A 15,516-nucleotide genomic window follows, 5' to 3' on the forward strand; every position below is an offset into this window, starting at 1 on the left:
TCCTTGGGGCTGAGGAGGGAGTGAAAGGTCTCAAAGAGTTGTTTGGGGTTGTGGGATAGTGAGGAGACAAGGGAGGTGAAGTAAACTTGTTTGGCATGGTGAAGGGCTAGGTTATACATTTTAAGCATGAATTTGAAGTGGAGGAAGTCTGCTGGCAGCTTTGACTTTCTCCACAGCCGCTCGGCGCACCTAGAGCACCGCCGGATGAAGCGCGTTTGGGACGTGAGCCAGGGTTGCCGTGGTCTGCGTTTGACAGCTCGCGTCACGGGCGGTGCCACTTCATCCAGGGCACGGCTGAGGGTGGTGTGGTAGTATTCGGCTGCCAGGTTAGGGCAGGGGAGGCGAGAGATAGTTATGTCTCTAGTTATGACATTACCACTTCCTAGTGGTAAGGTAGTTAAATACTATTTTTCCATATCTTCTTAGGGGTAACTATTTCCCTAATCTGCAGAGTTGCCTATTAGGCCTCATGCCCACTGATGGAGCGGGATACACCCGCAGATTTGCGCTGCGGGAGTACCACGTTTAAAAACACGAGTGCCCGCAAGCAATCGCATAATTCCGGGGTCTCCATTAATACTATATTAATGGAGACCTTCCTTGGCGGAAAAACGCGGTGAATTAGAACATGCCACGATTTTTTTCCCGTGGCGGAAATCCATGGCAGAATGACGCATGTGAGCATTGAGCTATTAGGTTCAATAAAACCTAAAAGCAGCTGAATTCTGCCGCAGGAATAGCAGTGAAAATCCGTTCGTGGGCATTCGCCCTTATCGTGTCATCCTATTGTAGTAGTCAATCCATGCTGACCAAGAAGCCTCATAATTGGGTGTTTTGTTGTTCCTAACAGCTAGTATTTTTTCCATGATGTGGTTCACTTTTCCGAGATCAGGCTGTGACACCACATGCAACAATGATGTTATTGGTCACCAATTTGTGAAGTTGTTCTCATATTTTCTACACAATGGAAATCATATAGAACTTCCTCTAGTTTGCTGCAAAAATGTACAATGTCCTCAAGGAAACCTTTTGGGGGAAGACAGCAGGGTGGCGCTGCGTATTCTCTTCTACGCTGTCCTGTGACACGTATATGCAGTACATCTCTTGAGTGTTTTTAGCTGGTTGAGCCCATTCATGAAAACGGTGTACGGGTAAAGTATCCTTGTTACCACTGCATCAACCATTCTCTCACTCCTCTATTGCAGGTGCAGCAGCTCTTGTGGAAGCAGGTCTAGTTTCACAGCTGGTGAGGAAGCTGGAGTCGGAGCTGGATGAGATCCAGGAGGTCATCTTGGACACGCTACATTTCTGCTTACAAGCAGATGCGTCTCAGGCTCTCGGTGCAGGAGCTGTGGCAATTCTCAAGACAAAGCTCAGCCACCCATTAGTAAGCATTAGAAGGAAGGCTGCCTGCGCCCTCATGGAAATATGGTAAGAAAGATGTCATTTATGCTATTACACCACTAGGGGGCAACCAGTATACATAAATATCGTATTGTCATTCTCACTGAACACTAAGGTGACCGCTCCAGTACCACTACTGTTAATACAGCTTAAATCCATAAACACATTATATAATAATAATGGAAAAAGTCTGCCAAAATAGCAACAGTTACAATTTAAAATTAGTTTTACACATTCTTGAAATATTATGTTTGAACATGTAAGATTTTGTAACCTTCAGTTTCATGAACGCTGCCGGCCTTTGAGTTATGCAGTTTATGCGCAATCCTAAAGTATTTAAGTACATTATTTCTAGCTCTGCTAGGAGTTACATTTTTCACCAGTTATCTTCTGTAAGGTGATTGCTGTGATATAAATATACTTCTGTCTGAGTGCGGTAGATTGACTGCACTAAGCTGCATTATTAACTATGACCACAGTGTGGTGCTCTCCTTTAGGACTTGCAGTATCTGTAATAATATAGAATCTAAATGCCACTGAAGAGTCCAATCATGCTAAGGTTTTCATACGCTTCACTAAAATTTCTGCGATTGGTGGTTGCACATTGATTAATGTAAAAGACTTTGTCTTTGCTATACATAAGTTCTGGATGCACAGTTGACCACACTTTCATAAAGGAATAATGTACATATCTCTGCTTGCTATCGTTGAGGGAACTTCTCGTATCCCATAAACTAAGTTCTGGTGATCACATGACCTGAGGAGTACAGAGGTTTAATTTTTATACCCACCTGGCTCCCCATTCCCTTCTTCTCTTCTGCATCCTTCGCTCAGAGCGCTCGGCCGTATAACAGCCGGGCGCTCCGAGCGTGGAACAGCTGGATGCAGAAGACAAGCGGCCACGCTCGTCTGCTGCATCCTCCGCTCGGAGCGCAAGGTGATCGCTCAAAAGATTTGTGGACTGATAATCGTTGTGTCTAAACCAGGCTTTAGTTTATGGTGATAACCAGGGTTGCAACTTGAAATACCTGGGTGCCCCAATGCAGAATTTACTCAACCTACCGTATGCTGCTATTTATCATACTGGCACCTATAATGGGCATCAGAACACAGTTGTGGCTGCTACCTCTGTGCCACCTATAACAATTCCACCTTTGCTTTATGTATTGATCTACTTTGTTTCTTCGATCTAGTATATGTTATAAAAGTGAGATGAATCTGCTTTCTGTTTGAAGTAGAGCTAGATGTGTTTGTGCTTTTCCTCGACCCTAGGCCTCATGTCCATGGGGAAAATCAGCCCTCCTGCCCCGCCGACATGAGGCATTAAAATAACAATTACTCACCTCTCTGCATGCTCCGGATCTTCCCTTCTTCTCGGCTTGATCTTCTCTCCGTTGTGGCCGGATCTTCTTTCTCCGACCAGGTGAATGTGCTCGGCACGCCGGCTGCGTGCCGCGCGCATGCGCCGGGCACATCCGCCCGGCCGAAGAAAGAAGATCCGGCCGCGAAGAAGGAAGATCCAGCCGTGAAGGAAGGAAAATCTGCATCGCCCGGAGCAGGTGAGTGTAATTCAGGTGCGGGTCTCCCGCAGACCCGGACGGCTTCCATAGGCTTCAATAGAAGCCTGCAGGAGCCGTCCCCGCGGGAGACCCGCACTAAAATGGAGCATGTCCATTTTTTTTCATGCTCCATGATTTTTTAAATTCACTTTTATAGACCATCCGCGGGTATTTATCTACCCGCGGGTGGTCAATGCATTCCTATGGGGTGCGGATCAGCGTGTGGGTGAAGAGTTAAAATTCGCTGCGGATTTTAATTCTTCCTTTGCCAGTGGACATGATAATAGTTCACATGGTCATGTTTGATGAGATTCTTTCTAATTTAAGCCTGCTCTGATCTGATGTCACTAAAATGAGGAAATCTGTCCCCTCAAAATATCACGTTCTCATTCACAGTATGGTCTTTGTCACATGGGAGTAAGTGCATTTCCGCAATGGGCATTGCGCATTTGTGCACACATGTGTGTTTTAGTGTACTTTTTGTGCACGCAAATCGTGCACAAAAAAACACGCAACCATGCTCCCATTCTTTGACCCGTGCACTTAAATTAATTAGACAAAGCATGCTGCATATTTTTTGTCCAGACGAAATGCACTTGCAAAATACGTTTATGTGAACTGACCCACTGAAATTAATAGGTTCCATTCACTGCATATTGCGCATGCAAATTTTACGTGTGCAAAACGCTGTCCACATACGTTCCTGTGACACAGCCCTTATAAAGTTTTTGAGCTCTGTGTTTGAATATCTTGTGGCAGCAGCTCACCTTAGGATTCGCCATACTAAGACCCGTGGTTAAAATGAATCTAGAAAATGAGATCTCACAATGTCATCAAGTCCATCTACAATTCTTGGCTTGCTACAGAGATTTGACATTTAAATGGTTAATTGTATATATACCTCTATATAAGGATAAAGAACAATGTGTGTATGAAAAGGTCTTTAGTGGGAAATGTCATAATTAATAACGGTCTGCTGGTGCTACATTTGCACTCTATGCAAAGAAGCTATTTACTACATTTAGGGCAAAGAGTTTAGGCACATTTACACGCAAAGATGATTGCTCAAAATTTGTTCAAAGATAGCTTGAATGACAATATTGAATTATCATCTTGCATAAACTACTAAATAGCTACTTAGTAGCTTATTAGCTTAATTTGAATGCAAATGAGCCTTCCTTTCCTGTAAGCAGATAACAGCTGGAGGTCTGTTATCTCTTTACAGCTCCATTGTTCTCCAGCGGGACAGCCAGCCGTGAAACAATGTTATCAGCGCTGTCAGCTGAGATTTCATGCTGATCTGAAGTCATGAAGGAAGTGCATGATGGGCTCGCATTTACACACAACGATGATCGCTCAAAAGATGACTTTTGAGCGAATTTTGAGCGATTAATCATTGTATGTGAAAGGGCCTTCTCTCTTGTTTCACAGAGGCCCTCAAAGCATGTATGTATGAGATAGTCTAACGTTAACTTACTTTCATTGACGGCAGAGGCAATCATACCTCCATCACCCAAGATAAAGCAAACCCTGAAAATTGCATTGTGTTATCCTAGGTAGCTCATCAAGCTTGATGTAAGAAGTCTGAATTTGTAATAATAATGAGAATAAATTTCCGACCGCTTGTTAGTTCTCAAGTGTTACCAAGATAAGCCAGCATGAACAGGCAGAACGGTGAAAGGGCCTAAACACGTGCAGATTATTATAGAGCGTGACCAGGGTATTTTATGGTTTGTTTCCCATATTCTGCGTTGTGCGATTGAATTTAGCGGCTGTTCACATTAGGATTCTCATTTACATTTAATGCATATGTTAAACATGCATGAAAAACATATGCCCTTGTAAACACACTCGTGTTCTTAAAACGCATGCATTGAATGGACAGCTATGTGATTCTATAAGTTTGTGTTCGCTTTTACATTAAAAAACATATATGGTTTTCAATGTAAACTCCTTTTTTTTCTATAAAGCTCTGTAGTTGAACACTTTACTTACCCTTTAAGGCATTTGATAGCAAGAAAAAACAAAACGGATGTATTAACCCCTTATGGATGCGGCTCTTTTTTTTCATTTTTGGTTTTGGTTTTTCCTCCCCGCTTTAAAAAAAATCACAAGTCACTTATCTATCCATCGTCTGAGATCATGTGGAATCAATAATGCATCACTGTGATAGACCAGACTTGTACATACGCAGCAATACAAAATGTGTTTTAGTTTTCATTTTTTATTATGGATATAGGAAAAGGTCTTTTCTCAACTTGTAAAACATTTTATTTTTTCTAATACTTAATAAAACTTTAAGCTCATTTTTTTGATCATGCCTGCAGTATAATGTAACACCATGGTATTACGATATACCACGTTCTCACAGGCAGTCTGTCAGGCAATCTGTCATGGCAGCGCTCCATGGTAACGAAACGGCACCGTGTTATCTCATCACTGCAGGGCCTTTCGGGACCCTGCAAAACCCATGGTGGGATTTAACTGCCACGGTCAGAACCGACAGCGAAATTTACAGGGTAAACAGCTGTGATCAGCATTAACGCTTATCGTGGCTGTTGCTGGTGGGTATCGGCTATGAGAAATACCCGCATTGTATGGAGCGGGATTGGCTCCTGATCCCCCTACATACAAATCTCAAACGCACAGGAAGTAAACGTAAGGGGTTAAACCTATGGAAACATACAGCCAAACGTTTGTCATAGGTTTTCCATTAACTATAATGTTAAAAAAAGTATACATTTCCATACATTTTTTGGTGGGACAGAAAAGCATAGTTTGCTTTTTCTCTCCAACAAAAAGAAAATAAACGTTCACAGACATATGGGAGGTTAAACACAATCAAAAATATGCAATTTTTGAACTACATTTGACCTATTCTAGCCTATGGGTACATGAAGCTATACGTTTTTATATGTGTATAAAAACGTATGCGATTCACATATATTTAAATCCTGGTGGGACCAGCCCCTTACATTTCATACACCATACAAATCTGTAAACCTGACTGTACACAATCCAGCGTGCGTCATCCCTATGAGACGCCTTGCCATAAAAGTTACAATGTAACTAACTGATGTACTTAGTGGGTTCAATATGTTTGCTATCAGTTGTAAGAACTCTGGATTCAGATATCAGCATATTCTGTTGGCAAATAATTACTTAAAGGGGTTGTCCCGAGGCAGCAAGTGGGTCTATACACTTCTGCATGGCCATAATAATGCACTTTGTAATGTACATTGTGCATTAATTATGAGCCATACAGAAGTTATAAAAAGTTTTATACTCACCTGATCCGTTGCTAGCGTCCTCGTCTCCATGGAGCCGACTAATTTTTGGCCTCCGATGGCCAAATTAGCCGCGCTTGCGCAGTCCGGGTCTTCAGCAGTCTTCTATGGAGCCGCTCGTGCCAGAGAGCGGCTCCGTGTAGCTCCGCCCCGTCACGTGCCGATTCCAGCCAATCAGGAGGCTGGAATCGGCAGTGGACCGCACAGAAGAGCTGCGGTCCACGAAGGTAGAAGATCCCAGCGGCCATCTTCAGCAGGTGAGTATGAAGACGCCGGACCGCCGGGATTCAGGTAAGCGCTGTGCGGGTGGTTTTTTTAACCCCTGCATCGGGGTTGTCTCGCGCCGAACGGGGGGGGGGGTTAAAAAAAAAAAAAACCCGTTTCGGCGCGGGACATCTCCTTTAATAATTACTTTTTCAGACAAGAGGTGGAAGCTTTCAGGTTTGGTTTTATCAAAGTTATTATATAAATATTATTTAATACCAGTGTGATAGTTGCTGCATATGAGCAGCAATAAACAGTTAGGCCTAGTGCCCATGGCCGTGACGGGCTCCGCAAGCGGAATTCTGCAGCGGAGTCTGTCACGGCGCCCTCCCAGAGACTCCATACTCCCCTCCGGATCCACTGCCGATGTCCCACAATCTGTGTCAGCGCGCATGCGCAGTACAGCGCATGACATGCCTGCAGCGTCATGTGACGCGCCGGACGCAACATATGACTGGGGCGTCGGTGGGCGGGGAAGCATTTTCACGCTATCTACCGCTGTGCTACAGCGGAAGATAGAGTGACGGATGGCTTCCATTGACTGCAATGGAAGCCGTCCGCGCATACGCCCGCAGCAAATAGAACATGCGGTGGGTGATTATGGGTAATTTCACACTGTGGAATTCTGCACCGTGAGCATTGTGCTATTAGGTTCAGTAGAACCCAATAGCTGCGGGGCAACGCCGCGGATTTCCACCCGTGGGTGATCAAGACTCCTGACGGAGTTGAAACGCGTCCGGTCTAGCGTCTGACATTTTTTATGTAACACTTCACAATAATAAAGGCTTGTGGACAGCATCATTTCTAATTTATCCTGTTCCCTAAAGGGGTTCTGTCAGCAAAACCCCTTTTTCAACATCCTGCCCTGCATCCCTAACTAATCTAACCTGTCTAAATAAACTCACCTAATCCCGTTGTATTTCTTCCCTCCCTTGTTTACCTGGCCCGTGAGAGATCATCTCCCATCGGCTCCTGCAACTGACGCTGTCCTGGCCACATCTAACCTTAAATGTCCTCGGAGAGTCAACGGCGAGTGCGTAGGCGCGCCGGGAAGGCGGACACGTGCACACTTACCGTCGACTCTCCGAGGACATCAGGAGTTAGACGCAGCCAGGCCAATCAGTGGTCGGCGTGTCACTTGTCACGCGACGACCACTGACCCGGGTGGCAGTACTTGCCATCCGGCAGTGGTCAAGCAGTGGTGGAAGCTGAAACTTTGCCAGCTTCTACCCTGCGATAGAAAGGCTGTAGGAGGGACAGGAGAAGAGCAGCAGCTTCCTGGTGAATGGCCCGGTAAGGCACAGGTGAGTATAGATTTTTTTATTTTCCTGTCAGAACCCTTTTAAGCATCTTATTAGTCAAGTATAATTCTAAGGACTGTTGTCCAAAGTCCTTTGCAAAGGCCAAATCAAGATGCAGACTGAGGTCAGTCTCACACCAATGGATTTGAATTGCGAATTTTGCGATCACCGTCCATGCATTTAATACGAAGTAATACGCGGGCACTGAAATGCATTGACTTTCGCCGGTTCGCTCACACTTGCAGGTAGAAATTGCTGATTTCCCAAGCGGAAGTACCCTGCCTCCAGCAAAGCGAGCGCTGTGATTGGATCGAGCATCAGCCAATCAGATCCAGCACTCGATGAACCAATCACAGTCATTCAGTGATGTCATTCGCTGAATGGCTGTGAATGATCGAGTGCCGGCTCTGATTGGCTGGCGCTCGATCCAATCACAGCGCTCGCTTTGCTGGAGACGGGCTATTCAAACCTCCGTCACCAGAAAGAAAGGGATATCTCAGCACAGAGGACATGGCAGCTTGCCGCAGCGCCGAGGACCATTGCGAGGGACAGGTGAGTATTAATGTTTTTATTTTCTCATGTACTTTAGCTAGGACTTATTTTCGTGTAAGGGCTTATATTTCAAGCCTCCCCCGAAAACCAGGGTAGGGCTTACTTTCGGGGGAAACATGGTAAGCTGTCGTACAAAGTAGCCTCCCGCTGAGCAATAGCAGAACGGAAGGTTCATGCAAGTACCATCAACCATCTTTGACGCAACCTGACCTATAAGAACTAGAGATGAGCGAACGTACTCGGTAAAGCACTACTCGTCCGAGTAATGTGCTTTATCCGAGTACCTCCCCGCTCGTCCTGAAAGATTCGGGGAGCGCCGCTGCTGACAGGTGAGTTGTGGCGGGGAGCAGGGGAGAGCGGGCGGGAGAGAAGGAGAGAAAGATCTCCCCTCCGTTCCTCCCCGCTCTCCCCTGCAGCTCCCCGCTCCGCGGCGCTCCCCGAATCTTTCAGGACGAGCGGGGAGGTACTCGGATAAAGCACATTACTCAGACGAGTAGTGCTTTACCGAGTGCGTTCGCTCATCTCTAATAAGAACCAGACCCTTATTCTGCATCTCTTCAGTTGTTTAAGTGCAAGTTTGCTAAAAAGTGTGAGTGCAAGCATTACCTCTAATGTTGTCCCTCTATTAGGGACTGTAACCGCTAAACCTGACTTACTACTTTGAAGAATGAAATACTTTGTTCTTACATAAAGTGTCTGCAATATCCCTGCAGGGCATAACTACCCCCCCCTCCCCCCCCCCCCCCACCCCCACACACACACACCTGACAACAGGGCCCATTAATTTCAGCAGTAGACAGCACAACAAAGATAACTTGTAAATGGGGTTTTTCGCAACCTGTCAATAATAACAAGACTGTTTTGAATACTAACCAGTCAGTGTGAAAATGGTCTACCCATGCAATTTTCTACCTCAAGTTGCAGTGTAAGGCCGGACTCACACAAGCGGGTCAGATTATGCATGCGGATTTCCACAGCAGAAGAACTGCAAACATTTGTGGAAAGTAATTTCAATGGTCGAAGAAGCGCGTGGTTTTCCGCATCGATATACACATAAGCACAACGTATTGCCCACGCTGAAAAAGATCACTCTCTTTCCCCTTCAGCGGTATTCCGATTTTCTATCTATTTCCCTATAAGGTAGCGTATGGGGTGTGAACCGCTCGCATCCATGAACATCTATTGAGGTCATTCACACGAAATCCGTGCTAAAATAGAGCATGCTGCGATTTTCCTTCCACTCGTGTAATACGCAATTCATCCGCGCGAGTGTGAAAGAAAATTCGAAAATGCATACCTTTCAATGCCCACGTTCTACTGCGGATCTTCCGGGTGAACAGCGCTTGACGGTTCCACAATTAAAATCCATTCATGTGAGACACCCCTTACTCTGATTTTGCTACGCTGACCATGGAGATCCGTCTGCAGGCTTCTGCCCCCGCTGCGGGATACTGCAACGCCTGTGGACAGGCAGCTTCAAAGAAATCTAGTTGGAGATTCTAATACACTGTATTTGTTGTAACCTATGTGATCAAGCAGAGTGCATCATCTGCTTCCTGAAGGAAATGCTACAAGCGGCTGGGTACCTGAGGCTTAGGATCTCCAGGAATATTTATTTAGGTAATAATGCAGTTTTATGTAGATGCTGTATAGTAGTGTTATCAGATCATTTTTTTATTATTTGGTATTATTTGAGCACCGTATACTGTTATTTACATATTTTGTAGCACTGCTTTTTAGGCACAGTATAGCACATTATTTTTCTTTGTTGGTGGCAACATATTATTTGGCCAATGCTTGGCACTATTATTTCAAACTATACTATATAGTCCTTATAATTAGACAATACATGATATGGTTATTTTGAAATATTATACTATATGAGCGGGCAAATAGAAGATACTGCACAGGGCATTACCCAATGTGAGACCAGCCCTGTCCTTGACAGCTCCATATTCTGGATTTGATGTCTTGATTTTTGCAAAGACTGTTTGCCCAGATAAAAAGAAATTCAAATACATCCAACAGTGTAACATTATGCACAAGAATTAGGCCACATTCACACCCGTTTGTGTTTTCCCAAATTTCCCTTCAACCAAAATACCAGAAGCACCAGATCAGCACCTGCTGAATAACTAAGAGGAGTAATGCTCACATCATCTATCACTGGCTGGAGTGGTGATTTCGGTGGTGGTGACATGTAACCACTACTATGGCCAGTGATTGACCGCAGCAGTCACTTGTTGACACAGTACATCATCTCAAAGCCTAGTAAACAGAGACTGGCAGGGGACCAGGGAAGCCTCGGCATAGGAGTGGTAAGGAAATAGTAAAGCCCCATTTACACGTAACTATTGTCATTTGATTGAACAAATTGTCATTTTTTTTGCTTTCAAATGCTGAGCATCTGCACGTAAAGGTAATAGTTTGAAATCCTCTCAATTTTCCTAATTAGCAAACACTGTATATGTTGTTTGTTCAGGTGGGTGTGTGTTTATGCGAGGAATCTCTGGCCAGCAGGTTTTTAATTAGTGTAAATTAGTGTTGTCTTCTGCAGCAGGAGTAAACAAGTAGTCATTGTGTTTAAAAGGGCAAACAATCACCCCTCCCTTCAAGTCATTTAAAAGACTAAACGACTGAAAGAAGCTAACAGCTACTTTTATGCAGGCGATAAACGGCAAGTGGGCAAATAGTTCATGATGGCCGCATGTTTATACTTAACGATTATCATTTGAACGAATTTTGAGCGATAATCCTTGTGTGTAAATGGGCCTTAAAGTATTGCTCCTTTTGTTATTTGATAACTTTTTAGTGGTCTGTAACAACCTCTTTACATCTTTCAGAGTAAATTTACCCTCTGTTTTTTCAATACAGTGTGCCATTGGAAGGGAAGGAAAGTGTATGCAGAGCTGAAGTGATCCCCCTACTGGTGCAGCTACTGGATGATGGTGATGCTGAGGTCAGGGCTAATGTTGCTGGGGCTTTGATGTACATTACCATCACTACTCAAGGTAAAAGTCTGCTCTGTATTAATGAGATAAACCCAAATTCCATCCCAGGCCTCTCACAATACTGTTCTTCCATCAGGCAAATATGCTGCTCTTCATTCTGGAGTCATCCCTAAGTTGCTGGCTCTTGTTAAAGATAGTCAGAGCAAGATACGACTGAACTGCCTGAAAGCACTAACAACCCTAGCCGAGACTCCTGAAGGACGTAAACTACTTCTACAGGATGTGAGTTTAATCGAAGGATGCCTGGAGGACTCCAGTGAAGCAGTGAGGAGAGCAGCTTCTATAGCAGTCAATGTCATACAGTGGAAGCCATGAGCCACATTCTGCTATAAGTGACGCCACTACAGGACTCCTCTTATCATCTGTAATGAGTCTGGTTATACTGAGAATCAATCAATAGTCAGGAGTACAAAGCAACTTGTCTACATTAACAAGAATAAACCACTTTGCTAGAACGTCCTTCAGGTCTGGGTGCATTATGTCTTGCCAGGGGTTTTCACATCAGTCATTTATAACGTGTCCTGATAAGTAATAATTGTTTTATCAATAGGTCGTTCATAAGTCACATGGATCTAAATGCTACAATTTCTTGCAGTATCATAATAGTAAGACATTTCTGATAAGTGCTGCTAAACTGAAATTGTAAATCATTTTACAATCACTTTAATCTCTGGAGATACAAAGTGCTTCGAATGCAACCTTATCACAATATACACTGGTAGCTTTATTCTGTCCTGAGAAGTGTAAGCAGATCAAATTCCCTTTTATAGGTTACAGTAGCTTAAAGCGAAACGCTGAAGAAAGATACATGTGGATTTCCAGCTGTTATGATGTCACTGTTCTCTCTTCTAGGCTTCTGACTAAGGGCTCTTGCACACTGGTGAGAGTGATATCAGGTCATGATTCACCGCCCGATATCACCCTCGCAATGCATATGGAACCCCTGGATGCCAGGCGCTTTCATGTGAAAACAGCCTCGCATCACTGCGAATCCCTTCCTCATATTGCTGTCAATGGGGCAGCAGCAGTGCCGGCCCTATTGAAAGCAATGGGAAAACATCTTGATCTCCTGTCTCTGCTGTCACAGTGTTGAGTGAAGTGGGGACTTCCCCACAAGGATGAAGGAATCCCCTGCCGCTGCTGTCACAGCAGAGACAGAAGATCGCGATTATTGCTTTCAATGGGGCCAGTGCTGATGCGGGTGTTGCTGCCACCGCCAGCCCCATGGAAGACAAAGTGAAACCCCTGGATGAAGTAATACCCTGCTGCAGCTGTCACAGTGGCGCCCATGCATACCTCTTTTATCTGTACTGCAGATGGTTCACTGCTAGAGTTGATCGAACATACTCTACCGAGCTTGATGCTCGTTCATTTCTATTCACTGCCGTCGGACATGTGCAGTTTAGATTTTTGTTTTGAAAGTCCTGCTTTTTGTGCATTATTGCCTAGCAATGACATGGAATCTGCAACCTTTCCGCAATTTGATTGCGGTAGGGCCACGGATTGGACAGCTTCGATTGACTTCAATGGAAGCCGTTAGTTCGGAATCCATACAAAAATGGAGCATGCTGCAATTTTTCCTCCACTTGCGGAAACCACAGATGGTTTCCACAAGTATGGAGGACGAATCAATTCCCCATAGCATGCTATGGGCAGTATCTCCTGCGGATCCATGGTGCAGACGCCCACCGCGGATTCTGCAGCAAATATCCGTTCGTGGGCAGGAGCCCGAATTGTCCTGTAGACCTATGCATGTGGCTTTTCAGAATTCTGCTCACTGTTCGAAATGGCCTGTCTTACTACAGCTTCAGATAGATGTGATATGGGAAGACCTTCCTATGGGAAGCCCTGGCAGCTGTAGTTACCAGAGCCACTAGTAACAGAAGGGGATTTCTAAAATCAAGATTGCAAACAGAAAATGGACTATTGTCTTCCAAGTAAAAAATTATAGATAGCATGTGGGATCGGGGTTGGAGTAAAAGAACATTCCTATACTGTGAGTGAGGGGGTTTTACACGAAAACACTATTGTTCACCTCTCCTCAGGATATAATTGATCGGCTGGGTTTTGCCACTCGGGCCCCCCCCGGCCAATCCGCTGATCGGGTGCTTGCTGTACGTGCTGGTATACACTGGGGGTTGGAGTAGAAGTGTCTTAGATGACTGATGCATATTAATGCACAGTGTGCATCAGGTAGTCAGAGAAGAGGTGCAGCCAACTTTGTTTGTCTGAGCACAGAGACTTGCTTTAAAGCAGAGGTGTAAATTGAAGTTTCTGGGCCCCAATGCAAAACCTGTAACCGGGCCCCCAGCTATAATGCTTTATTCATAGTACTTGGCTCCCTATATCTAGATTTAAAATTTCCATTGCCATGAAAATAAAACTCAGGAATGCTTATGCGTTTCAGACGTCTATTGCATCCTTGGGATTAAGGACACGTCTAAGCGTTCCCAATTTTTTTTTACTCATGCCAGTGGATTTTAAATATAGATGAATAACGCTGAATGTATTACTTATTTCCATCTGGATGCTGGATTTTTGTATCTTGAAGGCAACACACGTGGTTGTAGTGGGATGTATGCACAGTCACATAGGACTGCATGTAAGTCACATAAATGAATATATCACTAGTTATAGTGAATGTTTTTCTGAAAAAGGATCCCTGAAGTGATGCGAGGCTGTTTTCCCATGAAAAGTCCTTGCAACCCTTGGTATTTCACATCGTGGGGAGGAGGTATTCACGGACCCATATCACACTCGTCCATGTGAAGTCAGCCTAAGGGCTTGTTTTTTGTGGGACGAGTTGGATTTTTCCATGGTACTATTTTATATACCATATAATGTACTGAAAAACTTTTTCAAAATTCTAAGTGGAGTGAAATGGGGAACAAAACGTAATTCCACCATCTTTGTGGAGGTCTTGCTCTTATGGTGTACACATTGCAGCAAATGTGACATGATAACTTTATTGTATGGGTTAGTACAATGACTAGGATACCAAATCTATATAGGCTTTTTTATGCTGTACTACTTTTAAAAAACAAAATAAAATTATTTGCTGCTTCCATCTTCTGGCAGCCAAATCTTTATTTTTCTGTAGACCTAATTCCGTGAGGGCCCATTTTTGCCGGACGTCCTGTAGTTTTTTATTGGTACCATTTCGGTGTACATGTAATTTTTTTTTATTACATTTTTTCTTGAAGACGGAAGTACCAAAAAAGCGCAGTTATGGCGTTATTTTTTTTTCTGACAACATTCACTGCGCAGGGTAAATAATGTATTACTTTGATAGATCCGACTTTTAGGGACGCAGCAATACCAAATATGCTTTTATTTTATTATTTAGATTTTATTTTTCTTATAAATATGGCAAAAGGTTTTTCTTTACGTTTATTGCCTTTCATTTTTTTTTAATAATTAGTAAAACTTTTTAAAACTAATTTTACATTACACCGATCATTACAATCAATGATGTCATTCAATGAATGGCTGTGATTGGTTCAGGAGCAGTGTTTGAGCCAATCAGAGCCGGCGCTCGATGAACCAATCAGAGCAATCGCTTGCTGGAGGCGGGGTATTCAAGACCCATCGCCAGCAAGAGGTGCTCCGTTGGCTTATCATCGGGGTAAGTCTTATTTTTGGGGAATCTTTCTTTCGTCCATGTGAACAGGTGAATCTCATTATGCTTTTACAAGAGTTGTTACAATAAAGAAGAATTTGATGGAATCCTCGCTGGAGCTGAAGTGTTTTTGGTTTCTGAGAGAATCTGGACGTCTGAACAAGAATCTTTCCTTGCTCCATATTGGGAAAGGGAAATGGTGACTGACCTGCTTTTTCTGAAATTCAAACATTACTTCACAGGCCGAAGAAGAATAACCTCTGCATTTGATTCTTACATGTTTATATACATGGACTATGAATATATCAGGCATAAGACCTACTGTACAAGTAGAATTCAATTTACCTCTATGCTAAGAATTGTGAAGGACACTAAAGGTTGGTAAAATCATTTTCAAACTTTCACAATTTTGAGTCATATCAGTGTCCTCACTCTCTTGCATATTTAAATTTCATTTGTTTAGGCCAGTGATTGGCTGCAGCGGTCACATGTTGTATACGTGATGTCATTACTACAGCC

General features: G+C 43.8%; 1 protein-coding gene across 1 annotated transcript in view; it reads left to right on the forward strand.

The window, feature by feature from the left end:
* The window catches only part of RSPH14 (radial spoke head 14 homolog), a 193,435-nt gene extending 181,598 nt beyond the window's left edge, over positions 1 to 11,837 (forward strand). The window contains exons 5-7 of the mRNA XM_066603584.1: positions 1,206 to 1,431; positions 11,242 to 11,378; positions 11,455 to 11,837. Of these exons, the coding sequence (XP_066459681.1) occupies positions 1,206 to 1,431; positions 11,242 to 11,378; positions 11,455 to 11,693 (602 nt within the window). The 3' untranslated portion in view covers positions 11,694 to 11,837. The remainder of the gene's footprint in view (positions 1 to 1,205; positions 1,432 to 11,241; positions 11,379 to 11,454) is intronic.
* The last annotated feature ends 3,679 nt before the right edge of the window (positions 11,838 to 15,516 follow it).

The sequence above is a fragment of the Eleutherodactylus coqui genome, chromosome 5 (genome assembly GCF_035609145.1).
Source record: "Eleutherodactylus coqui strain aEleCoq1 chromosome 5, aEleCoq1.hap1, whole genome shotgun sequence".
Taxonomy (NCBI): Eukaryota; Metazoa; Chordata; class Amphibia; order Anura; family Eleutherodactylidae; genus Eleutherodactylus; species Eleutherodactylus coqui.